At 44.0% G+C, this 27,572-nt stretch overlaps 1 protein-coding gene across 6 annotated transcripts in view; it reads right to left on the bottom strand.

Moving 5' to 3' along the window:
* Window positions 1–27,572, bottom strand: part of ILDR2 (immunoglobulin like domain containing receptor 2) — a 446,131-nt gene that overhangs the window by 242,571 nt on the left and 175,988 nt on the right. For all 6 annotated transcript variants that reach the window (XM_073617374.1, XM_073617378.1, XM_073617375.1 and 3 more), the window contains exon 2: window positions 5,804–6,124. In XM_073617374.1, coding sequence (XP_073473475.1) covers window positions 5,804–6,124 — 321 coding nt within the window. The remainder of the gene's footprint in view (window positions 1–5,803; window positions 6,125–27,572) is intronic.

Genomic DNA, 27,572 nt, shown 5'->3' with positions numbered 1-27,572 from the left:
GGATCAGACATCACCTTATGGATAACGCAGGGAACCACTTTGCTAATCAAGATTGAAACTCCCCTGGCAAAAGAGGAGTAAGTGGCATGTAGCGCACGTTGAACCCAAGGCCTGTGGAGAGTCAAAATTCTACTTCCATCTAGGTGAGTCTCCTGTAGGAGTACAATATGTGGATTTAGTGGCTTAAGATATTGGAAAATAGTAGCTTGTTTAAGCTTATCATGAAGACCTCTAACAATACATGAAACAATTTTAACATTTCTAGTCATTTGTACCCAAAAGGGAGGAGAAATATATCAGGATTTATAGGAAATGGACAAGGTACCTCACGAAAAGAGAGACAGTCCTTCCAGCTCTAAAATGAAAATAATGATAATTAACATGTCCATGGTAGGGAGACAAAAAAAACAAAATAAAAATCACCGTAATTTAAAAAGCGCACCAGGATGGCCCTAGGTGGGGCGCCAGGAGGACTATTGCCCGTAGGGACTCGATGGGCCCGCTCCACTACATAGGTTGGGGGAGGGCATCCAGACCCAGCAGCTGCCTGAAAAACTGCTCTGCAAAGTAGTTTGACTTAGTGCTCTCAACCCCCTCCAGCAGCTCCACTACTTGCACATTATTTCTGCACTGTCTATCCTCAGAATCATCTGCCCAATTTTGCAATGCTCACACCAGGTCCTGCAGCTTCGTCAATTGTGTCGTATTGTATTGCTAAAGTCCTCTACATCAGTAGATAATCTGCCTCTGATCTTGTCATGGTCATGGCGAATGAGAGTGCATTCCGATGCTAGATAGTCAATATGCACCATCAGGGCCGTCTTGGGCTTTGTTATTGCTGCTGTGTCTGTCTCTGAAGTAGCAGGAGGAACAGAGGGCCCTACATTGAGATCCTCCACCACCGCAGGAGTGGCCATCCATGTGGCTTGTGAAGAGAGCAGAGGAGAAGCTGCAGGCGACGGCAAAATGGCGGAGCCTGACTTCCAGCTCCAGGCAAGAGCACTGCGATCGCGGGTCTGGCTACGGCTTGGCTTTAGGTTTGGAAGCCCTGGTGAGATGCCAGCAGTTGCAGAAGGGACCGGGGAGCAGTGACAGCTGGATTGGGGGCGCGGAATGTCCTGTTAGTCAGGATAAAATCCGGAGTAATGCAGAGCTCTAAAGAAGCATGTCCAAATTCAGTCACATCCAGCCACGCCCCCCTATCCCAAGCTTTAAGCATCTCATGGAGCACTGTTTAATCCATCATCAACTGCAAACCTACCAAGATATGGCCGTCGACCTAAACTGACAGGCCGGGCAAGGAGAGCATTCACCAGAGAAGCAGCCAAGAGGTCCATGGTAACTCTGGAGGAGGAACAGAGATCCACAGCTCAGGTGGGAGAATCTGTCCACAGGACAACTGTTAGTCGTGCTCTCCACAAATCTGGTCTTTATGGAAGAGTGGCAAGAAGAAAGTCATTGTTGAAAGAAAGCCATAAAAAGTCCCATTTGAAATTTGCAAGAAGCCATGTGGGGGACACAGCAAACATGTGGAAGAAGGTGCTCTGATCAGATAAGACCAAAATTGAACTTTTTGGCCTAAAAGCAAAACGCTACGTGTGGCCGAAAACTTACACTGCACATCACCTTGAACACACAATCCCCACTGTGAAACATGGTGGTGGCAGCATCATGTTGTGGGGATGTTTTTCTTCAGAAGGGAGAGGGAAGCTGGTCAGATTTGATGGGAAGATGGATAGAGCCAAATACAGGGAAATCTTAGAAGAAAACCTGTTAGAATCTGCAAAAGACTTGAGACTGAGGTGGAGGTTCACCTTCCAGCAGGACAATGAACCTAAACATACAGCCAGAGCTACTATGGAATGGTTTAGATCAAAGCATATTCATGTGTTAGAATGGCCCAGTCAAAGTCCAGACCTAAATCCAATTAAGAATCTGTGACAAGACTTGAAAATTGCTGTTCACAGATGTTTTCCATCCAATCTGACAGAGCTTGAGCTATTTTGCAAAGAAGAATGGGCAAAAATGTCCCTCTCTAGATGTGCAAAGCTGGTAGAGACATCCCCAAAAGACTTGCAGCTGTAATTGCAGTGAAAGGTGGTTCTACAAAGTATTGACTCAGGGGGGCTGAATAGAAATGTACCCCCCACACTTTTCACATATTTATTTGTAAAACCCTTTGAAAACCATTTATCATTTTCCTTCCACTTCACAATTATGTGCCACTTTGTGTTGGTCTATCACATAAAATCCCAATAAAATACATTTACGTTTTTGGTTGGAGCATGACAAAATGTGGAAATGTCAAGGGGTATGAATATGTTTTCAAGGCACTGTAAGTAACACTTACAGGTCTTGTCCTTCCCCCTGCCTGTGATTGGGCAAGGAAAAGAGAAGAGTAGCAGCAGGCTATTAGCTGTGCTAATCTCTATCACTCTGCTCTCTCCTCCTATCAGCATGTCTCTTTTTAACGCATACAGTGGGAAAAATATGTATTTGATCCCCTGCAGATTGTGTAAGTTTGCCCACCCTACAAAGAAATTAAGGGTCTATCATTTTTTATCACAGGTGTTTTTTAAATTATAGAGACAGAAAGTAAAATAAGTATTTGATCCCCTACTAGCCAATAATTCTGGCTCCCACAGACTGGCTACAGCAGGGGTGCCCATCCTTTTGAAGAGCGAAGGCACGTTAGCGACTTGGTAACCGGTTGCAGGACACAATGAGCATAGCGGCCGGATGACAGGTCTGTGTCCATATGCAGAGCAGACACAGACAAAGCCCGCACTCATCTATGGGCCCTCCAGTCCTATCCACCAAGACAGAAGGGGACAGATTCCCTTCTGTTTTTTTTAAGCGGATCGGATTGGAGATAGGCAGGTGTAAACGGACACAAGTCCGTTTACATCTGCCGCTCTATAGAGGTGAATGGAAAGTCCGTTTGGGTCAGCATGAAAAACGGACAGGCGGACCTGATCGGACCGATCGTGTGAAAGGGACTTAAGGCTGCTTTCACACTGATGCACTGCGGTTTACCTGCACCTCAACTGACCTCAATATTCGCTTCACAATATTCACTTCTTCCTCAGGATTTCTGCATTTATCGCTGGCTGCTTCTGTCCCCCAGGTGGATATGGCTGGCGGCTGCTGCTGTCCCCCAGGCGGGTATGGCAGGTACTGCTGGTGGGTACTGGTTGCTGGTATTACAGGTGCGTACTGGTGGTGGGTATTGCTTGTAGGTACTGCTGGCGGGTACTGCTGGCAGATACTGCTGGCTAGTACTACTGGCGGGTGTCCCTGGTGACTACTCTACTAGATCGTGGGTTCCTAACCCGCCATTCTCGTGCATCAGTGTGAGATCAGAGCCGAGGCTTCCTGTATCGTGCTGGCTCCTATCAAAGGCAGAGTACATTTGGTATCACTCAGCCTGTGACAGGAGCCGGCGCTATACAGGAAGCATCGGCTCTGATCTCTACTGCAGCCTTATGCTTTCCTAGTGCCGGCTCCGTTCTTCACACTGATGCTCGGGGATGGCGGGTCGAGAACCCTCAATATGGGCTTGCAGACCCGCCATCTCAGGGCAGGAGGTGGCGGGCCACATCAGAGGGTGCCGCGAGCCAGTGGTTAGGAACCCCTGGGCTACAGTAGGTGCTCATGTGGTACACAGATTAGTCCTGTCAAGTTAAGAAGGTGCTCCTAATGACAACTCGTTATATGTATAAAAGACACCTGTCCACAGAATCTCTTTCTTCTATTCAAATCTCACCATCATGGGCAAGACCAAAGAGCTGTCAAAAGAGGTCAGGGACAAGATTGTAGACCTGCACAAGGCTGAAATGGGCTACAAGACGGAGACACCTGTTGGAACGATTATTTGCAAATGGAAGAAATACAAAATGACCATCAATAACCCTCGGTCTGGAGCTCCATGTAAGATTTTGCCTCATGGGGTAAGGATGGTCATAAGAAAAGTTATGGATCAGTCCAGAAATACACGGGAGGAGCTTGTGAATGATCTCAAGGCAGTTGGGACCATAGTCACCAAATAAAACATTGGTAACACCATGGATTGAAATCCTGCAGCGCCCGCAAGGTCCCCCTCCTCAAGAAGGCACATGTACAGGCCCATCTGAAGTTTGCCAATGAACATCTAAATTTTTCAGAGATTGGGAGAAAGTGCTGTGGTCAGATGAGACCAAAATTGAACTCTTTGGCATTAACTCGACTCGCTGTGTTTGGAGTGAGTTGAGTTAATGCCAAATGCTGACTATGACCTTGAGAACACCATCCCTACAGTCAAGCACGGAGGTGGAAACAGGATGATTTGGGGCTGTTTCTCTGCTAAAGGTACAGGTCAACTTTGCTGCATTGAGGGGCCAATGGTTGGGGCCATGTATTGTAAAATCTTGGATGAGAACCTTGTTCCCCTCAGCAAAAACACTGAAGATGGGTCGTGGATGTGTCCTCTAGCATGACCATGACCCAAAACACGGAGTGGCTCAAGAAGAAGCACATTAAGGTCATGAAGTGGCCTAGCCAGTCTCCAGACCTTAATCCTATAGAAAATTTATGGCGGGAGCTGAAGCTTCGAGTTGCCAAGCGACAGCCAAGAAACCTTAAGGATTTAGAGAAGATCTGTAAAGAAGAGTGGACCAAAATCCCTCCTGACATGTGTGCAAACCTGGTTACCAACTACAAGAAACGTCTTACCTCTGTGCTCACCAGCAAGGGTTTCTCCACCAAGTACTAAATGATGTTTTGCTTGGGGATCAAATACTTATTTTACTCACGGAACTGCAACTCAATTTATAACATTTGTATTTTTTCTGGATTTTTGGTTGACATTGTGGGGTTGATTTACTAAAGGCAAATCCAAAGTGCACTTGAAGTGCAGTCACTGTAGATCTGAGGGGAAGATCGAAATGAGGGGAAGCTCTGCTGATTTCTATCATCCAATCATATACAAGCAAAAATGCTGTTTTTTTTTCTTTCCTTTGCATGTTCCCTTCAGATCTACAGCAACTGCATTTCCAATTGCACTTCCAAGTGCACATGCAGTGCACTTGTAGTGCACAGTGGATTTGCCTTTAGTAAATAAACCCCCCTGCCCTTTGCAAGTGCAGTTGCTCCAGAGCTTAGTAAATAAAGTTAAAGTGGGAGTAAACTTCCATCGATTATGTGTACCTATCATAAGGCTTACCTATAGGTACTGCAAATATCTCCTAAATGTGCGCCGTTATTACTGTGCATGCAGTCGATGACGTCATGCGTCACTCCCACGCGTGACGTCATGCGTGGGAGTGACGTCACCTGGCTCCGGCCAGTCACACAGCCGGAGTCCGTGGACCCAGAAGGAAGATGGGTGAAGATGGATGCGGCCTCCAGCGGTGACAATGCGTCGGTGGAGGGCTTCGTTTGCAGGTAAGTTTCACATAATGTGCTAGTATGCAATGCATATGCAATGCATACTAGCATATGCAATGCATACTAGCATATTATGCCTTAACTTTGCAAAAAATACCCAATCACATACAAGGAAAATAAATAAAACAGCATTTTTACTTCCACATGATTGGATGATGGAAGACTCTAATGCCTATGTGTGGATGGCTACACCGAGGAGCGTTTGGAGGCAGAAAGAAAAAAACACCAGATGCCCCTAGGAGCAGCGTTACAAGCTTCCAGTGTACATGAGCCCTCAAATGTAAAAATGTGGCGGAACGTAATAAAATGTCAACATCGTACTCGCTAAAAAAATATACTATACCTTTTAAAACAATAATTAGAAATTAAACAAAGTTACCGTTAACAATGGAGATGTCTCTCCCCTTGTAGAAGTCCCCCATCGTCACAGACGTCCCCAGTTTGGAGGCCACGGGACGCACCGTCCTGCTGCCGTCGGCACAGTCCAAATACTGGTTCCCTCCCATGTTGGCCTTGTTGGGGGGTTTGCTGATGCCCAGCGCCTCCTCTGTACGGTCCTGGCAGAAAGACTTATATTTCCACTGCACCAGGACTGGCTGGGAAGAGGTGGTGGAGTAATGGCACCGCAGTAAGGTAGGTTGGAAGAGCAAGACCGCCTTCTTGTGATCAGGCATAGTGACCTGTACCCCATGGGACCGACCTGCAGAGACACACAAAAAAACTGGATATGAATGACATGAACTACAAGAACAAGCAGACTCATATACAGCACAATTAAAGTGTTACTAAACCCAGGACCCTGCATTCACTATATCTGGTCTCCCCAGCATCCTGCATTCACTATAACTGGTCTCCCCAGGACCCTGCATTCACTATATCTGGTCTCCCCAGCATCCTGCATTCACTATAACTGGTCTCCCCAGGACCCTGCATTCACTATATCTAGTCTCCCCAGGACCCTGCGTTCACTATATCTGGTCTCCCCAGGACCCTGCGTTCACTATATCTGGTCTCCCCAGGACCCTGCATTCACTGTATCTGGTCTCCCCAGGACCCTGCGTTCACTATATCTGGTCTCCCCAGGACCCTGCGTTCACTATATCTGGTCTCCCCAGGACCCTGCGTTCACTATATCTGGTCTCCCCAGGACCCTGCGTTCACTATATCTGGTCTCCCCAGGACCCTGCGTTCACTATATCTGGTCTCCCCAGGACCCTGCGTTCACTATATCTGGTCTCCCCAGGACCCTGCGTTCACTATATCTGGTCTCCCCAGGACCCTGCGTTCACTATATCTGGTCTCCCCAGGACCCTGCAGTCACTATATCTGGTCTCCCACAGTACACAGAAATAAAATTATTTTAGTAAATATAAACTGCTAAATACCTTTTCTCATCAGCAGTATATAGCAGTCTTGTGACTTCTATCTATTGTCTGGTTTGAAGTTTGTAGGAGGAGTTTTCATTCTCCTCTGACTGTCCTATGAGGCTGCATGACCACTGACCCTCTGTCTGGACAGTGCTGATTGGCCCTGTGCTGATCACATGCACTCTCCCCCCCAAAAAAAAAAAACAAACTCTCTAGCAATATACACCAAACTGAGCATGTGCGGAGTGCCTACTAGACACGTGCACTGCCGAAAAATTAGTTCGTTTTCGTTTTATTCGTTTTTTTTTTTGTTTTTTGGGTCATTCATTATCTTCGAAATTCGTAAATTTGTAAATTCGTGAATCCGAAAATTCTTAAATTCGATTATGCGAAAATAAGAAAGAAAATTCAAAAGAACGAAAATCCGAAATAATAACTAACAATAACTATAAAATTCTAGGTATTGGAATTTCCTTTCAAATTTGGCTGTTCGTGAACGTAACGAATACGAATTTATCCGAAGTTACGAATTATCCGAAATAACGAATGCCCCATCTAAGCAAATGAAATGGAATGAATTAATAATAATAATAATAATAAAACGTTTTTAATCTTATTATTATTGTTATTTATTATTATTAATAGGTTACGTTCAATTTTTTTTAGATGCGGCATTAGTTGTTTCGGATAATTTGTAATTTCGGATAAATTTGTATTTATTACGTTTACTAACAGCCAAATTTGAAAGGAAATTCCGGTACCTATAATTTAATACTTAGGCTACTTTGACACCGGGGCAGGCGGCGGCCGGCGGTAAAGTGGCGCTATTCGGCCGCTAGCGGGGTGGTTTTAACCACCCGCTAGCGGCCGGTGGTTTAGCAGCGCTGCCCCATTGTTTTCAATGGGAAGGGGCGCTTTAGGAGCGGTGAATACACCGATCCTACAGCACTGCAAAGATGCGGCTTGCAGGACTTTTTTGATCGTCCTGCAAGCGCACCTCTTCCAGTGTGAAAGCACTCGGGCTCTCACACTGGAGACACAGGCCTTCCTTCAAAAAAAAAAAATGTTTTGCTTAACCACTTAATGACCGGCCACTGTATATATACGTCATTTTTTTAAAGATGGATATCTCGGTAACGGCAGCAGCTGCTGCCACAACCGAGGTATCCATCTTTAGGGCCGGCGTTTCTGTACACGATAATGGTGGTCTCTGCGGCGGGTTCCCACCCCCCCTCCCGCCGCTCTCCCACGCCCTCTGCCGCTTACCGGAGCGGCGGAGGCGATCGGGTCCTTTCTCTGCCTGGGTATAGAGACGAGTGAGGCCAAGATGGCGCCCACCCATCTCTATACCATAAGACGGCCGGAGCGACGTCATTACGTCGGCTCCGCCCACTTCTCTTAAAGGCACAATTTTTTTGTGTCATTTTTTTAAACTTTTTTTTTTTTTTTTTGCATTTTAGTCTAAAGATGAGATCTGAGGACTTTTTGACCCCAGATCTCATATTTAAGAGGACCTGTCATGCTTTTTTCTATTACAAGGGATGTTTACATTCCTTGTAATAAGAATAAAAGTGATCCAAATTTTTTTTTTTTAAACAGTGAAAAAATAAATAAAATAAAGTAAAATAAATAATAATAAAAAAATAAAATTTTTTTAAGCGCCCCGTCCCGACGAGCTCGCGCGCAGAAGCGAACGCACACGTGAGTAGTGCCCGCATATGAAAACGGTGGTCAAACCACACATGTGAGGTATCGCCGCGACCGGTAGAGCGAGAGCAATAATTCTAGCCCTAGACCTCCTCTGTAATGCAAAACATGCAACCTGTAGAATTTTTTAAACGTCGCCTATGGAGATTTTTAAGGGTAAAAGTTTTAAGCTATTCCACGAGCGGGCGCAATTTTGAAGCGTGACATGTTGGGTATCAATTTACTTGGCGTAACATTATATTTCACAATATAAAAAAAATTGGGCTAACTTTACTGTTGTCTTATTTTTTTATTCAAAAAAGGGAATTTTTTCCAAAAAAAGTGCGCTTATAAGACCGCTGCGCAAATACGGTGCAAAAAAAAGTATTGCAATGACCGCCATTTTATTCTCTAGGGTGTTAGAAAAAAAACAATATACAATGTTTGGGGGTTCTAAGTAATTTTCTAGCAAAAAAAAATGTTTTAAACATGTAAACACCTAAAATCCGAAACGAGGCTGGTCCTTAAGTGGTTAAGAACGTTCGTTCGGTTTTCTAGTGCGGTCAAATCGACGTTTAGTAACTCCTCCGCAGAGAGTGGGGAAAGGAGCGGGGCTTCGTATGCCCGCATTGCTGGACCGTGGGACAGGTAAGTGTCTGTTTATTAAAAATCAGCAGCTATACTTTTTGTAGCCGCTGACTTTTAAATGGGTGGAACTCCGCTTTAAAGTCGTGCTCCAAAGTCGCACTGGAAATCGTGCGACTTTGGAGACGCACTAATGTGAATGGAGCCTAATTAGCGGGAGGGTAGAATAAAATCTCTCTGTGCAAATTCCTTTCATTTCTAAATTAAAAAAAAAAAAAATCAGGGATGACGATCGTATTGTGGAATGAGGAAGTTCCCCGATGACTCTTCCGAGGAGCGCGCTCCCTGCAGACCTCACTATAGGCTTCTCTCTTAATGAAGGATTTCAGCAGCTCATTAAATAAATGGTGTTTTCTCTAGAATAAACGAAGGTATGAATGTAAGACAAACTTCACTAACGTCCTCCTAGGGAGTTTGTTTAATTTAAAATGTCAGCTTTAGGGAGCAGTATACCGAGCGCACAGGTCGGTCCCTATAGAGAGCAACAAATAACATTAAAGAGGAATTAAACTCAGAAATATAAAAACTGCTGACAGGCAGGTTTTATGTGACAGAAGAGGCCCTAGTGCTTCATAAATGCTTCCCCCGCCTGTCAGCGGTAATGCATAGCTCCCAACTGTCCCGGATTTCGAGGGACTGTCCCTGATTTGGAGCAATATCCCTCTCTCCCTCGTTTGTCCCTCATTTTGGTCTGATCTATATAGCTGTATATAAAATGCACTTTTTATCTATTAAAAAATGTTTCCCAGTGCTAAACCTTTCACTCGAATTCTAAATTGCTGCATTTGTAAATTCCAAAAGCCAATATGAAGGAATAGTAGTGGTAAAAAAGCACTTGTGGGTTTAACCAATCTTGTTTTTTTTGTACAATTCTCCTTTAAGGGGGCGTGGCAGGGGGTGTGTCCTATGCCTGCATACTTTTGCTGATAGGTGTCTCTTATTCCCATCTCAAAAAGTTGGGAGGTATGGTAATGTACGCTGAGCCATGCATGCGTAAACTCGGAATACATTTACAGCAGCGCTTTGTGCCGCAAAGAATTGACGGGCGTGCGCATGCACAGAAATGATGTCACAGTATCCCGGCCATTTAGGGGGCCGAGAAAAGCAAGGAATACAGTGGAGAGCGCTGCGCTTCCCAGCTCCCAGGGCTTTGGCCAGTTATGATATATAATGATATATACAGGATTACTCACAGCAGAAGCCAACCAGCGGGTGCTGAACAATGGATGTCCGCCGTCACCTGCTGGGGAGAGAGGCTAGACCGAGCTCTTCATATGTAAACAAGGCAGAGCGCCGTCCTGAAAATCCATCACATCCCTTAGTAGAAGCACCACACACAGTACACAAAAACACTGGCTAGGCACGCATTTAACCCTTTGATCGCCCTAGACGTTTAACCCCCTTCCCAGCCAGTGTCATTAGTACAGTGACATACAGTGCATATTTGTTAGCACTGATCACTGTATTAGTGTCCCTGGTTCCCACAAAGTGTCAGTTAGTGCCTGATTGCAATATTGCAGTCCCGGTATAAGTTGCTGATTGCTGCCATTACTAGTATGAAAAAATAAAATATATACAAATTCCAGTATACAGTCGACCCCCGCAAAGTTCAGAGTTTGCGGCCTCTGTCGTTCGTGGATTTTTTCCCAGCCTAGCATTCCCGCATCAGGGCGACCTGTCATGCAGTACAATGTAACCCTTCTAATAGGAGCGACTCAAGTCGCTCCCACTTAGAAAAAGGTTCCTGTACTGCTTGGGGACCACTTTGGAGCGGCTTGCATTGACGTCTATAAAGAAGTCGTTTTGCAAGCCACTCTGAAGTCATGGTGTACACGGGGCGGCTTCAGAGTCGGGCGAATTTGAAGCTGCCCCTGTGTGAACCATTTATAGGCATTTTTTTTTACCACATCGAAAATTTGCGGATTTTAACACAATTCATGGGCGCTCAAAGAACGCTCCCCCCTCCTGCACGCGAATTGCGGGGGTCGACTGTATATCCCATAGTTTGTAGACGCTAAAACTTTTGCCTAAACCAATCGATATATGCTTATTGGTATTTTTTTACCAAACACATTTAGCAGAATACATATTGGCCTAAACATATGAAGAAATTCGATTTTTTTACATTATTTTATTGGATATGTTTTATAGCAGAAAGTAAAAAATATATATATTTTTTTTCAAAATTGTCGGTCTTTTTTTGTATACAGTGCAAAAAAAAAAAAAAACAGTGGTGGGGGTAGGGCTTGATTCACACTGCGGCGCAACTTTGCCGGGTGACTTCCTGGCGCCTTGAGTACTACTTTAATAGAAGTATAGAAGAGAAATCGTATAGAAGTCGCCTTGAAGTAGTACCGGAATCTTTTCTAAAGTTGGAGCGACTTTAGGACTTCAGTACTGCTAATTAAGACAGTTCTTATTAACTAACAAGGAATTTCACATGTCATGCGACTTGGGGTCTCGCAAGTTCCCAGGTTGCAGCAGTGTGAACCGAGTCTACATTTTCCATAGGTCAAGTGGATATACACTGTAAATTTGTGGGGGAAAAAATGCACAGCTGCATTAATTGTAATGTAATATATATATATATATATATATATATATATATATATATATATATATATATATATATATATATATATATACATATACATATATCTTTACACACACACACATATATATATATATATATATATATATATATATATATATATATATATATATATATTTATAGACATCGGGTAATATAAGTATTGAACACTTCACCATTTTTCTAGGTAAGTGTATTTCTAAATTTTTCCCAAATGTCGGTAACAACCATGTAACAACCGGTAACCATGCAATTCCATACATACAAAGACACCAAAACAAATAGGTTCAGAAACTAAGTCATGGAATGGAATAACACAGGGAAAAAATATTGAACACATGAAGAAATGGAGGTGCAAAAATGCACGGAAAGCCGCGACACCAGTTGAAATCTATCAGTAATTAGAAAGCAATCCTGCCCCTTGTCAGAGCAAATTAATATCAGTTCAGTTGGTTGAGTCTCAACTGATGGCCTCTAAAAAGGTGTCTCATTACCAAGGTGTCACACAAGGAACATCTCATGATGGGTAAAAGCAAAGAGCTCTTTCAAGACCTTCACAACCTTATTGCTCCAAAACATACTGATGGCATTGGTTACAGAAGGATTTCAGAATGTTCCAGTGAGCACTGTTGGAGCCATAATTCAGAAGTGGAAAGAGCATCATTTCACCATAAACCGGCCACAACCAGGTGCTTCTAGCAAGATTTCTGACAGGAGTGAAAATAATTATCAGAAGAGTTGTCCAAGAGCCGAGGACCACTTCTGGAGAGCTTCAGAAAGACCTGGAATTAGCAGGTATTATTAATTATTTAAAAGAAAACAATAATCAATCGCTTAACCGCCATGGCCTGTTTGCACGCTCACCACGCAAGACTCCATTGCTGAAGAAAAAGCATGTTGAAGCTCGCTTAAAGTTTGCTGCACAATATTTAGACAAGCCTGTGAAATACTGGGAGAATATAGTCTGGTCAGATGAGACCAAAATGTAACTCTTTGGATGCCATAATACACACCATATTTGGAGGTCAAATGGCACATCACCCCAAAAACACCCCCCATACCAACAGTGAGGTTTGAAGGTGGGATCATCATGGTGTGGGACTGTTTTTCAGCATACGGTACTGGCAAACTTCATGTCATTGAAGGATGAATGGAAAAATGTACCAAGATATTCTTGATAAAAATCTGCTGCCATCTATCAGGATGATGATGAAGATTTAACGAGGGCGGACATTTCAGCAAGACAATGATCCCAAACACAAAGCCAAGGAAACTCTCAATTGGTTTCAAAGGAAGCAAATAAAGCTGCTAGAAAGGCCCAGCCAATCACCTGACTTGTATCCAATAGAAAATCTGTGGAAAGAATTAAAGATCAGCGTTCATAGAAGAAGCCCACGGAACCTTCAAGATTTGAAGACTGTGGAGGAATGGGCCAAAATCACACCTGAGCAACGCAAGTGACTAGTTATTCCATACAGGAGGTGTCTTAACCACTTGCCGACTGCTGCACGCCGATATACGTCAGCACAATGACAGCGGTGGGAAAATAGTACCTGTATGCCCCCTTTAATTGGTGGGGTTAGCGGGCACGCCTCGAACAGCGTGACTGGCGATCGTGTTATGGAGCCACAGAATGGGAAAATGCCTATGTAAACAAGGCTTTTCCCTGTTTTGCCTTGTAACATGACAGAGATCACTGCTCCCTGTCATCGGGGGAAGTGATCACTGTCATGTGTGTTTCAGTTAGCATGTTCAATACTTTTTCTCTGTGTCATTCCAATTTATTACACATAACTTAATTTCTGAACTTATTAGTTTTGGTGTCCTTGTATGTATGGATTGCATTGTGTTGTTACGACATGTGGTGAAAATTTCATGTCAATATCACCCTTAGAAATATATTTACCTAGAAAAATGGTGACGTGTTCAATACTTATATTACCCGCTGTATATATGTGTATAAATATATATGTGTGTGTGTGTGTGTTTGTGTGTATATATATATGTATATCTATATATATATAGATATACATATACACACACCACAGACAATTCATGGCGTGTTTTTCTCTTTTTTGACAACATAGGATTTGGTTATTGAGGAAAATGGACTGCAATGAGGCAAAAAATGGATCAAAATACTGTACAACCAAGAAAAATAAAAGCTGCATTACTCCCCACATAAAGGCAAACTCTATCCAGCCGTCACCGATATACCCAAAAAATGTACATTTTACAGTCGTTCGGCCTGCTAAGAGGATCACGCGTCATTTTTCTTCTTTACCTCACAGCACATGACGCAGACCCTGAACAACATTGCACTGCCCAGGGCGCTGGCTTTACACGTGGCTGAGATTTGCACCCTTGACTGTTCCTGCAAATGACTCATCTTAATTGCCTCTGATTTTGATGTCTCTTAACGATCTTCCAATTAAAGAATTATGATTTGTTTGTAAGTTGGAGTGAAATGTATTCGCATTACCAAACAGATTTTGTGTTGAATTAAACATTAGGACTGAATAAAATATATCACGTGGAGGCTTTTAACGTGCTGATAATTTGCAAACATTCTGCAAATGACAACGGGGTTACCCAACTTCCCCTTCATCTCTGACAATTGCATTAACTTTACTACACTTAAGCTCCAGTCCCCACTCAATTCTTTTTTAAAAGCCCCCCCCCCCCGTGATTGTCAGTTCTTGCACATTAATATTTGCATACTGTTCCTAATCTGTCTTTATGCTAGTAAATTTGAAATTAGTAATCTCTTACATGATCTCGGAAGCATCTTGAATGTGGGCATCTGAAGCCCGCTCGTACTCAGCATACACCTCCTGATTTCACGCCTGTGCAGTAATGACATTGCGCAGCGCAGCCTGTTGTTTGTAACTTGCCATAGTAGTGGCGGCGGCCGTTGTTAAGGCAACCTGTCAATCAAACTAGATAGACAAGTGCGGTCGAGGAATGATGCAAATACTGCAAGATTTGATTTTTAAGCTACCTGAAGACTCCTGGAAGAGATGACGCCGATATCCCAAAAGTCAATGGGACTCACCTAATGACGTCATCGGCTAGGCGACCCGGACAGGAAGTGCCGCCCGAAAACAACAAAAAAAGGTATTTACATACTAAAAACGAAAAAGCAATCAGGGGCCATCTTGGATGTGGGCATCTGAAGCCCACTCGTACCCAGCATACACCTCCTGATTTCACGTCTGCGCAATAATGACACTGCGCGGGGCAGGTTGTTGTTTGTAGGTTGTCATAGTAGTGGCGGCAGAAGTTCCCGCCCCATTGTTAGGGCAACCTGTCAATCAAACAAGATAGGCAAGTGCGGTCGAGAAAACCTGCAAATACCGCGAGATTTGATTATTAGGCTACCTGAAGACTCATGGGAGAGATGATGCCGCTATCCCAAAAGTCAATGGGACTCACCTAATGACATCATCGCCTAGGCGACCGGGACAGGAAGTGCTGCCCGAAAAGAACAAAAAAAGGTATCTACATACTAAAAACAAAAAAAACAATCAGGGACCATCTTGAATGTGGGCATCTGAAGCCCGCTCGTACCCAGCAAACACCTCCTGATTTCACACCTGCACAGTAATGACACTGCACGGCGCAGGATGTTGTTTTTAGGTTGCCATAGTAGTGGCGGCAACCGTTGTTAAGGCAACCTGTCAATCAAACAAGATAGACAAGTGCGGTCAAGAAAAGCTGAAAATACCGCAAGATTTGATTTTTAAGCTACCTGAAGACTCCTGGGAGAGATGACGCCGATATCACAAAAGTCAATGGGACTCGCCTGATGACGTCATCGGCTAGGCGACCGGGACAGGAAGTGCCACCTGAAAACAACAAAAAAAAGTATCTACATATTAAAAACGAAAAAGCAATCAGGGGCCATCTTGGATGTGGGCATCTGAAGCCCGCTCGTACCCAGCAAACACCTCCTGATTTCACGCCTGCACAGTAATGACACTGCGCGGCGCAGGATGTTGTTTGTAGGTTGCCATAGTAGTGGCGGCAGAAGTTCCCGCCCCATTGTTAGGGCAACCTGTCAATCAAACAAGATAGGCAAGTGTGGTCGAGAAAAGCTGCAAATACCGCGAGATTTGATTATTAGGCTACCCGAAGACTCCTGGGAGAGATGGCGCCGATATCCCAAAAGTCAATGGGACTCACCTAATGACGACATCTACATACTGAAAAAATTAATGAAATTGTCATTTAGCACTTTACCGGGCGGGGGGCATTGTAAAGAGGATGCGGGAAAACATGACAGAAGATTGTGACCGGTTCTTTATGGAGCCGGTTCACATATCTCCACTGCAGCTGCAGAGCGGCTTGCACATGAGTCTTGTGAGTCTTTGGCTCCGTTTCAGGGCCGAATTCAGGCAAAATTTTGGCCCTGATTCGTCCCTAAAATTGAGAACAGGGACTTACCGGACCCCTGCTGTGAGCCGCATCCGGCGGAGGTGTGAACCCAGCCTAAAAGATAGGGTTTTTTTTTTTGTTTTGTTTTGTTTTTTTTATGAAGTAGGAAATAGCTAAAACACATATCATGGTTTTTATTTTGCAGTCTGTGTTCCATTGGGAAGATCTCCCTCACTTCCTATCCTAGAGACACAACAGGAAGTTAGGTAAATCTCCTATTAGGGCTGTTTTCGGCAATACTGCCCAATGGAATCAGAATGCAAAGTCAGTGCCACTGAAAAAAAGCCTTGCATTGCATTACAGTCAGTTCCTGGTGGGAGGAAGTCACGTGATGTGACGACACGCGTCGGGATTGGAGCAATAGGTTTCACCAGAAACTGACTGTAGTATACGAGCTCGGCGCTCGTGGATTGCCGCCGATTGCTGTTTTAAAAACGTAAGTCTTTATTTTTTACTCAGCTTGTTACAATAAAAATTCCCAATGGGATTACACTATGGACATTTTTCTTTTTTGTGCCTAAACCCCCCCTTACATCGAGGATACTAGTGGAGGGATTTGAACACCAAACAACATCACTAAGGATTGGGCAGAAGGATACAAGCTCGGCACTCATGAATTGTTGCCAGTTATTACATATAATAAGGGAGTTAATTTATTATGTTTGTCATAACCAACCCTCCTATATGGGATCACGCTATGGGCTGTTTTTTCTTTTATATCTAAATCCTACACATCGTAAAAGTTCATTCAATCTGACCAAAGGGACGTTTGAAGATTATCATCTGTAAATCCATTTATGCTGTAAACCTTACGGCAGTAAGGTGAGAGGCTTGTACACACAGAGGTGCCACTTTTAGAAGATTGGCTAGGCACCGGTTGATCTGGCTGTTCACGGTGGAGGGATTCATTATTTGCGTGGAATATCGTTTAGACTATTATAGTGGAATTTTAATATACTTTCTTCTGGAACATTTTTCTTTGATCACCTTTATTACTGGATCATCATTGTTTTGGTTTTCTTTCACTTCACACTTAGCTGTGCACATTGGACTTTATCATATTGTTTCACTCATTTGTTCACCCATTTGCTTTATGTCACATTTTGTCACACGGATTTTACCTGTATCAAATATTAGGTTTTTGCTAGGTTTGCTAATTATCATGTGGTGATTACATATACTTTAGTTGCCCTTTTGGCACATATTTGCATATTACCCACAGCGCAACGCCATCACGTACAGTATACATAAAGAGGATAATGGTGCAAGAGACAATGGTGTCTATATACAGTGTCTATAGGACTGGGCCACACTGTAACAGGAGATGAGGATGATGAGGATGATGATGGTGATGATGATCCCTCAGGAATGTGGCTCAAGGGAAGACATTCGGTCTCTGCCACACCGCACCATGGCTCTCCCGAATCTGAAGCCTCTGCAGGATGGATGGGAAGAGCGGCCTCCAGGCTGCCGCCGAACAGCCAAAAGGGAGCTGTCCGTAGGTGTCCCTCCAGATATCCTCTGGTCAAATCTGCACAAGCAGCATGCGACTCAGCTACAGCTCCCATTTTACAGATTCCATGCAAGCAGGGCCACGCCGGTCCCAAGAGAGCGCGGCAGGCCTCAATCCATCCCTATTATAGTCTCTCCCAGCAGTCTGTCCTTTTTCTGCCAGCTGGCTGGTAGATGTAGTTCCCCAGCAGCTCAATAGAATGTGTAACTTGAGTCCCGGGACTACAATTCCCTGTATGCTTTGCTTCCTGGTCTTCATCACTCTATTGGCAGGATGTGATGACACAGTCTTTGCTGCCACTAGAGGGAAACCATGTCACTACAGCAATGTTACAAAGTGTCTTCTGACTGCAGGACTATGTATATATACAGCTCCCTGCTACATCCACTTTTTAGAAAAAAGTTATAAATGCACACTTTTTGGCAGGTAAAAAAATGTGCATTTATATATGTTTGGAGCCTGTAAAGCATTGTACCAACGATCAGAAGATTGCTGGTGCCATGCAGGTCTCCTGCAGATCTGTCAGCGTATCTGTGTGCCCGTACATCCCATACACGCAAGCAGATACACTGACAGGAAGAATCAATGAATTATCGCAGCACCATAGTAGTTCATTGAGAACTACAAGCCGACAGCCGCAAAGGATGTCGGGGCTTGTAGTTAATTCACACCCAGAGCTGTGTGAATGAACAACACGGCCACGTGGGCGGAGCCCCGCACAGCCGCGCTGATTTCAACAAGTGACAGCTAGTACAGGAAACTTCTCCCTAGACTGCTGTCACAGGGAGGGAGGGGGGCGGTGGCTGTAGCATTGGGAACATGTTGCATGTTCCACCCTATAAACGGGTAGAACAAGTAACAAGTTCCCAAAGGTGAATTATCCTCTACCATCATTGCAAGCCTTCACAGTTGAACATTTATTTACCCTCCTCCCTACTTTTAGATTTTTGTACATTTCCCGTGCCACAGGCATGCCATCAGGGGGCTGCCTGCAAGAACCTGGAAGAGATAGTGACCCCCTGATCTTGTAAGTAAAGAAGATGGTGGCACAGGATCCAGCAGGCAGCAGCAGATTGCAGCAGGGCAATGCTGGACATGTGAGTATGTATTCTGAAGACAACCCAGGAAAGTGGGTAAGAGAGAATTAAAAAACAAACTACACAGCAGAGGGGGTGAAGTTCCTATTTAAATTCACATCACTTTTGAAATATAGTGATTTTTTATGAAATCTGTGGAGAAATGATAACGTTTTTTGTAAATATCGACTCTATGCAAATCTATATTATTATTATTCAGGATTTATATACTGTAGTGGCAACAGTTTGCGCAGCGCTTTACAACATGAGGGCAGACATTACAGTTACAATACAATTCAATACAGGAGGAATCTGAGGGTCCTGCTCCTTAGAGCTTACAATCTATCAAGTGATACAAAAGGTAGTAACTAGTGGTGCACTGAAATGAAAATTTTCGGTGCCGAAAACGGAAATTCAGGATGCACTTGGCCGAAACAGAAACTGAGGTTTTTAAAAAAATATACAGTATATATTTTTATATATAATTGTATTATATTGACTTTTTAAATTAATAACATGAATTTATTGTCGGCCATTATCGGCACCTTTTAATGCGGTGTTAAAAATCCTGCTTGCTGCATTTTTGGTCAGTCAAAAATAAGCACCCCCCCCCCCACATTGAAATGCATTGAAAACGCAGCAAGAACACATAAAAAAATGCACCTGTGTTGCGTTTTTGATGCATTTTTTTGAGCCACATGATCTATGAAAAACACACCATAAGCAAAGTAAAATCGCTGCAAAACGGTGGTAAAATCGCGGGCATTTTCGGCAGCCATTATCAGCACAACGCTAAAAGCCCTATTTTCGGCTGATAATTTTCGACGGCTGAAATTTTAGGTGCATCACTAGTAATAACTGTGGGGGGTTGGGCTTTTGGAGAAAATAAACATACAGTTGTTAGGTGGAGGCATAATAGGCTTCTCTAATAAGAATGGTTTTCAGGGATTGCCTGGACATAGTAGCAGTCAGACAGATTGGAATAGGGAGTTCCAAGGGATAGGAGAGGCTCAGGAGAAGTCTTGGAGGTGAGCATGAAACGAAGAGAATGATTAGGTTGGTATTTTGAGACTAGGTTAGTGATGTAGTTGGGGGAAGAGTTGAGGATGGCTTTGTAAGTTATAAGTATTTTGAACTTTATTTGTTGGGTGAGTGGGTAGCAGACACTGGGTAGTTGGTAAGGTGGATGAGTTTGGCAGCAGCATTCATGATGGACTGAAAGGGGGGGGGGGTAGACTATGTTAAGGTAATCCATTGAGGAGGGAGCTACATTAGTTGGGGTGAGAAATGACCAGAAAGTGAACTTAGAAGCTTAGCGGTGTCCAAAATTAGATCTGCATAAGACTTGTGGTGGGCTCCAGCAATGCATCAGGGAAGCAGGTGGAGATGTGAAGGTAGAACATACTTTGCCCACTATGTAGTGATCCCAGGTTGACCTTCATTTTCCATTCAGACTGGAGTACATCGTTTACAAAGAAATGCCTTACATTCATGGCTCGGAGCAGATCGGCAGGCTGTAGTACCATAAACATTAGCTCTGCTGGTACGCTTGATGGGCCAAATATACAACTGATTTTGTAATCCGAGAAAAAGAAATAGATTTGTCCCATTCCTCGCCTAAAATAGGCCGAGCTCCCCAAAGACGACTCATGATCTATTAGGTCATTATAAGGGAAGGAACAGGAAATTTCCTGAAGACCGGAAAGAAAGGCAATGAATATTTCTGGTGGGCTCCAGTAGTGCCTCAGGGAAGTGGGTGGAGATGTGAAGGTTGAACATACTTTGCCCACTATGTACTGATCCCAGGTTCACCTTCATTTTCCATTCAGACTGGAGTACACCTTTTACAAAGAAATGCCTCAGCCACGTTCACGGCTCGGAGCATTTTGGCAGGCTGTAGTACCATAAACATTAGCTCTGCACAGTAATGACCTCCTCCACTTTGTGTGGGCGGCTGGGATGCTTGATGGGCCAAATATACAACTGATTTCGTAATCCGAGAAAAAGAAATAAATTTGTCCCATTCCTCGTCTGAAAAAGGCCGAGCTCCCCGAAGACGACTCATGATCTATTAGGTCATTATAAAGGAGGGAACAGGAAGTTCCCTGAAGACCGGAACGAAAGGCAGGAATATTTCTGGTGACCTCCGGTAGTGCGTCAGGGAAGTGGGTGGAGATGTGAAGGTTGAACATACTTTGCCCACTATGTACTGATCCCAGGTTCACCTTCATTTTCCAATCAGACTGGAGTAAACCTTTTAGAAAGAAATGCCTCAGCCATGTTCACGGCTCGGAGCAGGTCGGCAGGCTGTAGTACCATAAACATTAGCTCTGCGCAGTAATGACCTCCTCCACTTTGTGTGGGCGGCTGGTGTGCTTGATGGGCCACATATACAGCTGATTTCGTAATCCACGAAAAAAAAATAGATTTGTCCCGTTCCTCGCCTGAAATAGACTGAGCTCCCCGAAGAGGACTCATGATCTATCAAGTCATTATAAGGGGGGAACAGGAAGTTCCCTGAAGACCGAAGCAAAAGGCAAAGAGTACTTCGAGGAAATAATTACACATCTGCTATCAGGCTCATCCTCTCCACATAACCTACTTTTCCAAGGGAACCAAGGCTGAGAAATCCTTCAAGCTGCATTCACCAACCTTGACAATTATTTTTAGAAACAAAGTAGACGGGCCGCGAGGATTAATAAACCTGGAAAGCTAAAATGAGCAAAGTCGGCAAGACCCATTAAAGCTCTGAGACCAAACTTGTCCGCACCGAATACTACCACTGGCAGGTCTGAAAACTCCAACTTTCTAAGAATAAAACAAAGTACCGTATGTCCTTTATTCCTAATAGACAAAACCCACTTTGCTGTCACTCCCCCCTAACCATACTTCTGTCATTTCATATACAAAATAGACAAGCCAACCGACCACCCAGAGGAGCGAAATAAAGATCAATTGAAAGAGGAACGTTTAGAGGTTGAAAGCGAAACGAACCACCAGCGAGTTCAGGAGATAAGCTTTTGGGCAGAACAAAAAACAATTAATGCTCCCAAATGCTAGATGTGTTTAGCGCTTGAGGCTGGGCTCACACTATTTGCAGAGAAGCTTACAACATGGGGTCTGGTGCGTCCCTGTTCACCGGTTCAGGTGTGAATCAGGACCTAAATGTTGCCTGAATTAGGACCTGAAATGGAGCCAAAGACTCACAGGAACCTTTTCCAGTGTGGACCGCGGCCGCCCCAAAACTGTGTGAACCGGCTCCATTGAGAGCCACTCACAGTCTCCTGTCATGCGAATTGGATGTGGGCAAACCCACATTCAATCCACATAAGAGTGAGCCCAACCTAAAGTGTTACTAAACCCACAACAGTAAATTCAGCCTGTAGATGCAGTAAAGCATGCTTGCTATACTCACTGTGGAACCTAAGGAGTTAATCCTGCGCACTGTGTAAAATGGCTGTTTGATCCTACCTTCTCTGATCCTCCCTGATCCTCCCTTCTTCCACTGTCCCCAATCGATCTCCTAATAGAACAGAGGCTTGGGGGCAAACTGCACATGCTCAGTTTGGTGTATATTGCTGGAGAGTTGTTGTTTTTTTTCTTGGGAGGGTGCATGTGATCAGCACAGGGCCAATCAGCACTGTCGAAACAGAGGGTCAGGGGTCCAGTAGCCTCATGGGACAGTCAGAGGAAAATGAAAACTCCTCCTTTAAGCTTTAGTCTAGGTTCACATTGCTGTGGGTTAGAAATTGTGCCAAATCGTACCAATGTGAACCTAGGCTTAACCGCACACTGATAGACGTCACAAGACTATATACTGCTGATGAGAAAAGGTATTAAGCAGTTTTTATTTACTATAATAATTGCATTTCAATGTTCTGTGTACTGTGAGAGACCAGATATAGTAAATGCAGGCTCCTTGGTTTAGTAACACTTTAAATGTTTATTCATTCCAATGGCCAGAATAAATTAATATTCTGGACAATGAAATCAATAAACGCCCAAATGCTTGACATGCCTAAATGTGTGTGCAAAATGCGGCTTTAGGCCCATTTTTTAAGCAGTTTTTTTCCAGCCAGGAGCAAAGGTGTCCATAGGGAGTAAAAAAATGTCCGGTGTGCATGAAGCCTTAGGGGTTGATTTACTAAAGACAAATAGACTGTGCACTCTGAAATAGCAGTTGCTTCAGAGCTTAGTAAATTAGGTAATTCTTCACTTTGCAAAGAATACCCGATCACATACAAAGAAAATGAAAAAAAAATGCGTTTTTGCTTGCACATAATTGGATGATGGACGTCTGCAGAGCTTCTGCTCCTTTACTAAGCTCTGGAGCAACTTTGCAAAGTGCACAGTCTATTTGCCTTTAGAAAATCAACCCCTTATGCCGCGTACACACGACCGGACTTTACGGCATACTTGGTCCGGCGAACCGAAGTCCGTCGGACAATTCAATAGTGTGTGGGCTCCAGCGGACTTTTTCTCCCCAAAAGTTTGACGGACCTAGAAATGAAACATGTTTCAAATCTTTTTGACAAATTCAAGTCCGGTCGAAAAGTCCGCTCGTCTGTATGCTAGTCCGACGGACAAAAACTGACGCTAGGGCAGCTATTGGCTACTGGCTATGAACTTCCTTGTTTTAGTCCGGTCGTACGTCATCACGTACGAATCCGTCGGACTTTGGTTGATCGTGTGTAGGCAAGTCCGTTCATTCGGAAAGTCCGTCATAAAGTCCGTCAAAAAGTCCGCAGCACAAAGTATGCCGTAAAGTCCGGTCGTGTGTACGCGGCATTAGTGTCAGATTGTCTGCCGCAATATCGCAGTCCCACCAGGGCTGGCCCACGACATTGTGCTGCCTGGGTTCAAGAATGAAATGCTGCACCCCCCCCATTTAAAAAAAAATCACTCGCACCAAAAGGCCCCCACATTCATTATTTTATATCATGATAATTAAAATGAAAATGAAATTTATCAGGAAGTCAGATTTTCCTGCAACAGCACCTTGCTATATGCAAAATTTTATGACATACCATTATGTTCAATTCCAAAGTGCGGGCTAGGGCAGTATAGGAGCAGGCTAGGGTAGTATAGGAGCAGGCTAGGGTAGTATAGGAGCAGGCTAGGGTAGTATAGGAGCAGGCTAGGCTGGTATATGGACAGGCTAACGCAGTATAGGGGCAGGCTAGGGTAGTTTATAGACAGGCTAGGGTGGTATAGGGGCGGGCTAGGGTAGTTTATAGACAGGCTAGGGTGGTATATGGACAGGCTAGGGCAGTATAGGGGTGGGCTAGAGAAGTTTATAGACAGGCTAGGGTAGTATATGGACAGGCTAGGGCAGTATAGGGGCAGGCTAGGGTAGTTTATAGACAGGCTAGGGTGGTATATGGGCAGGCTAGGGTAGTATATGGACAGGCTAGGGTAGTATAGGGGCAGGCTAGGGTAATTTATAGACAGGCTAGGGTAGTATATGGACAGGCTAGGGTAGTATAGGGGCAGGCTAGGGTAGTATGTAGACAGGTTAGGGTAGTATATGGACAGGCTAGGGCAGTATAGGGGCAGGCTAGGGTAGTATAGGGGCAGGCTAGGGTGGTATATGGACAGGATAGGGTAGTATAGGGGCAGGCTAGGATAGTATATAGACAGGATAGGGTATTATAGGGATGGGCTAGGGTAGTATATGGGCAGGCGAAGTGGCCAGGGGGGCAGTTGTCATCATAGTAAAAAGGTTTGCTGTTTTGAATCCCAACCACAAACTACCTGCCTGGAGTTTGCATGTTCTCCCTGTGCCTGCGTGGGTTTCCTCCGGGTACTCCGGTTTCCTCCCACACGCCAAAGACATGCTGGTAGGTTAATTGGCTACTGTATAAATTGGCCCTAGTATATGAATGTGTGTTAGAGACCTTAGATTGTAAGCTCCTTGAGGGTAGGGACCGATGTGAATGTACAATGTATATGTAAAGTGCTGCGTAAACTGACGGCGCTATATAAGTACCTTAAAGGGGTTGTAAAGGTACATGTTTTTTCACCTTAATGGATTCTATCCATTAAGGTGAAAAAACATTTGACGATTAGCGCCCCCGCCCCCCTGTTTACTCACCTGAGCCCTCGAAAGTCCTGCGTCGTGAACGCGCTGGCTTCTTGACCGGGCTTCTTGGATCTTTTCAGCTCATTCATTGGATGCCTGATAGCAGCGCAGCCATTGGCTCCCGCTGCTGTCAATCAAATCAATGACGCAGCGCGCAGCCGCCGACTGTATCACTGTATCATGAGAGCGCACCCGAAAGCTAACCCCCTTGGGAGAACGCTTCCCAGAACGGGGGTTAGCTGATGCGGGGAGGAGCCGAGACAGCCGCTGAAGGGACCCCAGAAGACGAGGATCGGGGTCACTCTGTGCAAAATGAGCTGCACAGTGGAGGTAAGTAAGATATGTCTGTTTTTTTTTTTTTTTTAAAAAGGAACCTTTACAACCCCTTTACATAATAATAATAATAATAATAATAATAATATATACATATAGTTACTTAGTAGGTGAGGTTGAAAAAAAAGACACAAGTCCATCAAAAACAAACCTATGTGTGTGATTATATGTCAGTATTACATTGTATATCCCTGTATGTTGTGGTCGTTCAGGTCATTTTTTGAAATTATCGATGCTTATCATGACACACAAAAATCTTGGTCCTCAATTTGCTGGGTAAATAGAAGAGAAGGAGAGGCGGCCGTGGTTCAATTGGCTGCCCCTCTCAAAGTGCCAATGGGACCCCCATGGTAGTCCCGCTATAAGTCGCTCATCGCCACCATTACTAGTATAAAAAAAAAAGTTCCAGTATATATACCATAGTTGTTAGACGTTATAACATTTGTGCAAACCAAATAACCTCCCTGGCGGTTTTCCTGAGTGTGGCTCGGGGTTAAATTTCAGTACCATTAGCGGTAACCCCGAGCCACACTCGGGATTGCATTGCAGGATCCTGGTGCGGTATACTTACCTTGTCCCCAGGATCCAGCGATGTCCTCCCGCTGTGTCCGTGGGCTCTGTCCTCCGCCTGATGCCTCTGTGTGCCGGGCTCTGTTCCCTGCAAGCGTCACAACGCATGGGGGCGGAGCCCAGCGGCAAATTAAAAAAATGTAAAAATCATAATACATACAGTACAGTGTAATCGTACAGATTACATTACTGTATGAAATTATTTCACATCCCTTTTGTCCCCAGTGGTTTGTCCAATGCCATGCATGCAGTTTTATATGATATATATATATACTGTTCTTTCTGCCTGGAAACTGGAGATTGTCCATAGCAACCAAAAAGTGTCCCTTTACGTCAAAAGTGGTTTTAGACCAGCTAGAAAACAGCGATCGTAAATAAGAATCACTTGCAGAATTGAGCGATAGTGAATCGTGGGGAAATTCATTTTATTATTATTATATTATTATTTTTTATAATTATTTATATTTATTTATTATATTATAATTTATGATTTTGTGTTTCAAACTTTATCATACCCGGGATATCTACTAGAGTCTAGTTTGGACAGATTTAAGTGAGTTATTGCTAAGAATTACAGGCCTACAATATAAAACACCAAATTTCTATGCAAAATAATTGCATCGCTTTGAGACGCAAAAATCTGACATAATCATACCGCCAGGGAGGTTAACCCCTTCCCGCCGACCGAACGCATATATGCGTACTCGGCTTTCCGGGGTTATACCGGGATGATGCCCGCAGCTGCAGGCATCATCCCGGTACCGTTGTTTTCAGCGGGCGATCGGCTACCCGAGTATAACAACCGATGCGGCTAAAAGCCGCTCGGTTGTTATACCGGAGGAGCGGGAGGGGACATCCCCCCCCTCCCGCCGCCTCCCGCCGCTGTTACCGGGCCTCCCGTGCGATCGGGAGGCCCGGTGTCCGTTCCGCTGCCTTCGGCGGCTGGGGGCGGACTGGAACGAAGCTGCGAGCGGCTTCGTTCCAGCCTTCTTCTTGTAAATGCGGAAGCGACGTCATGACGTCACTTCCCGTTTACTCGGCTGCCAATGGCGCCGAATTTAAAAAAGTACACAGTATTCAGAATCGCCGTTTTCGGCGATCTGAATACTTTGAAGTGTAAAGAAGGGATGGGGGGTCTTTTAGACCCCCCATCCCTCCATAAAGAGTACCTGTCACCACATATTACTGTCACAAGGGATGTTTACATTGCTTGTGACAGCAATAAAAGTAAAAAAAAAAAAAAAAAATTTAAACACAATTTATAAAGTACAAAAATAAATAAAATAAATAAAAAAAAAAAAAAGTGCCCCTGTCTCCGCGAGCTCGCGCAGCGAAGAAAACGCATACGGAAGTCGCGCCCGCATATGTAAACGGTGTTCAAACCACACATGTGAGGTATCGCCGCAATCGTCAGAGCGAGAGCAATAATTCTAGCCCTAGACCTCCTCTGTAGCTCAAACCTGGTAACCGTAAAAAATTTTTAAAGCGTCGCCTATGGAAATTCAAAGGTACCGTAGTTCGTCGCCATTCCACGAGTGCGTGCAATTATAAAGGGTGACATGTTTGGTATCTATTTACTCGGCGTAACATCATCTTTCACATTATACAAAAAAATTGGGGTAACTTTACTGTTTGGATTTTTTAAAATTCATGAAAGTGTCACTTTTCCAAAAATTTGCGTTTAAAACACCGCTGCACAAATACCGTGTGATAAAAAATATTGCAACAATTGTCATTTTATTCCCTAGATTCTCTGCTAAAAAATATATATATAATGTTTTGGGGTTCTAAGTAATTTTCTAGCAAAAAATACGGATTTTAACTTGTAAACACCAAATTTCAAAAATAG

Source organism: Aquarana catesbeiana, linkage group LG02 (genome assembly GCF_042186555.1).
Source record: "Aquarana catesbeiana isolate 2022-GZ linkage group LG02, ASM4218655v1, whole genome shotgun sequence".
Lineage (NCBI taxonomy): Eukaryota > Metazoa > Chordata > Amphibia > Anura > Ranidae > Aquarana > Aquarana catesbeiana.
Note: the sequence above shows the minus strand (reverse complement) of the source record. Positions and strands in the feature narration are given on the sequence as shown.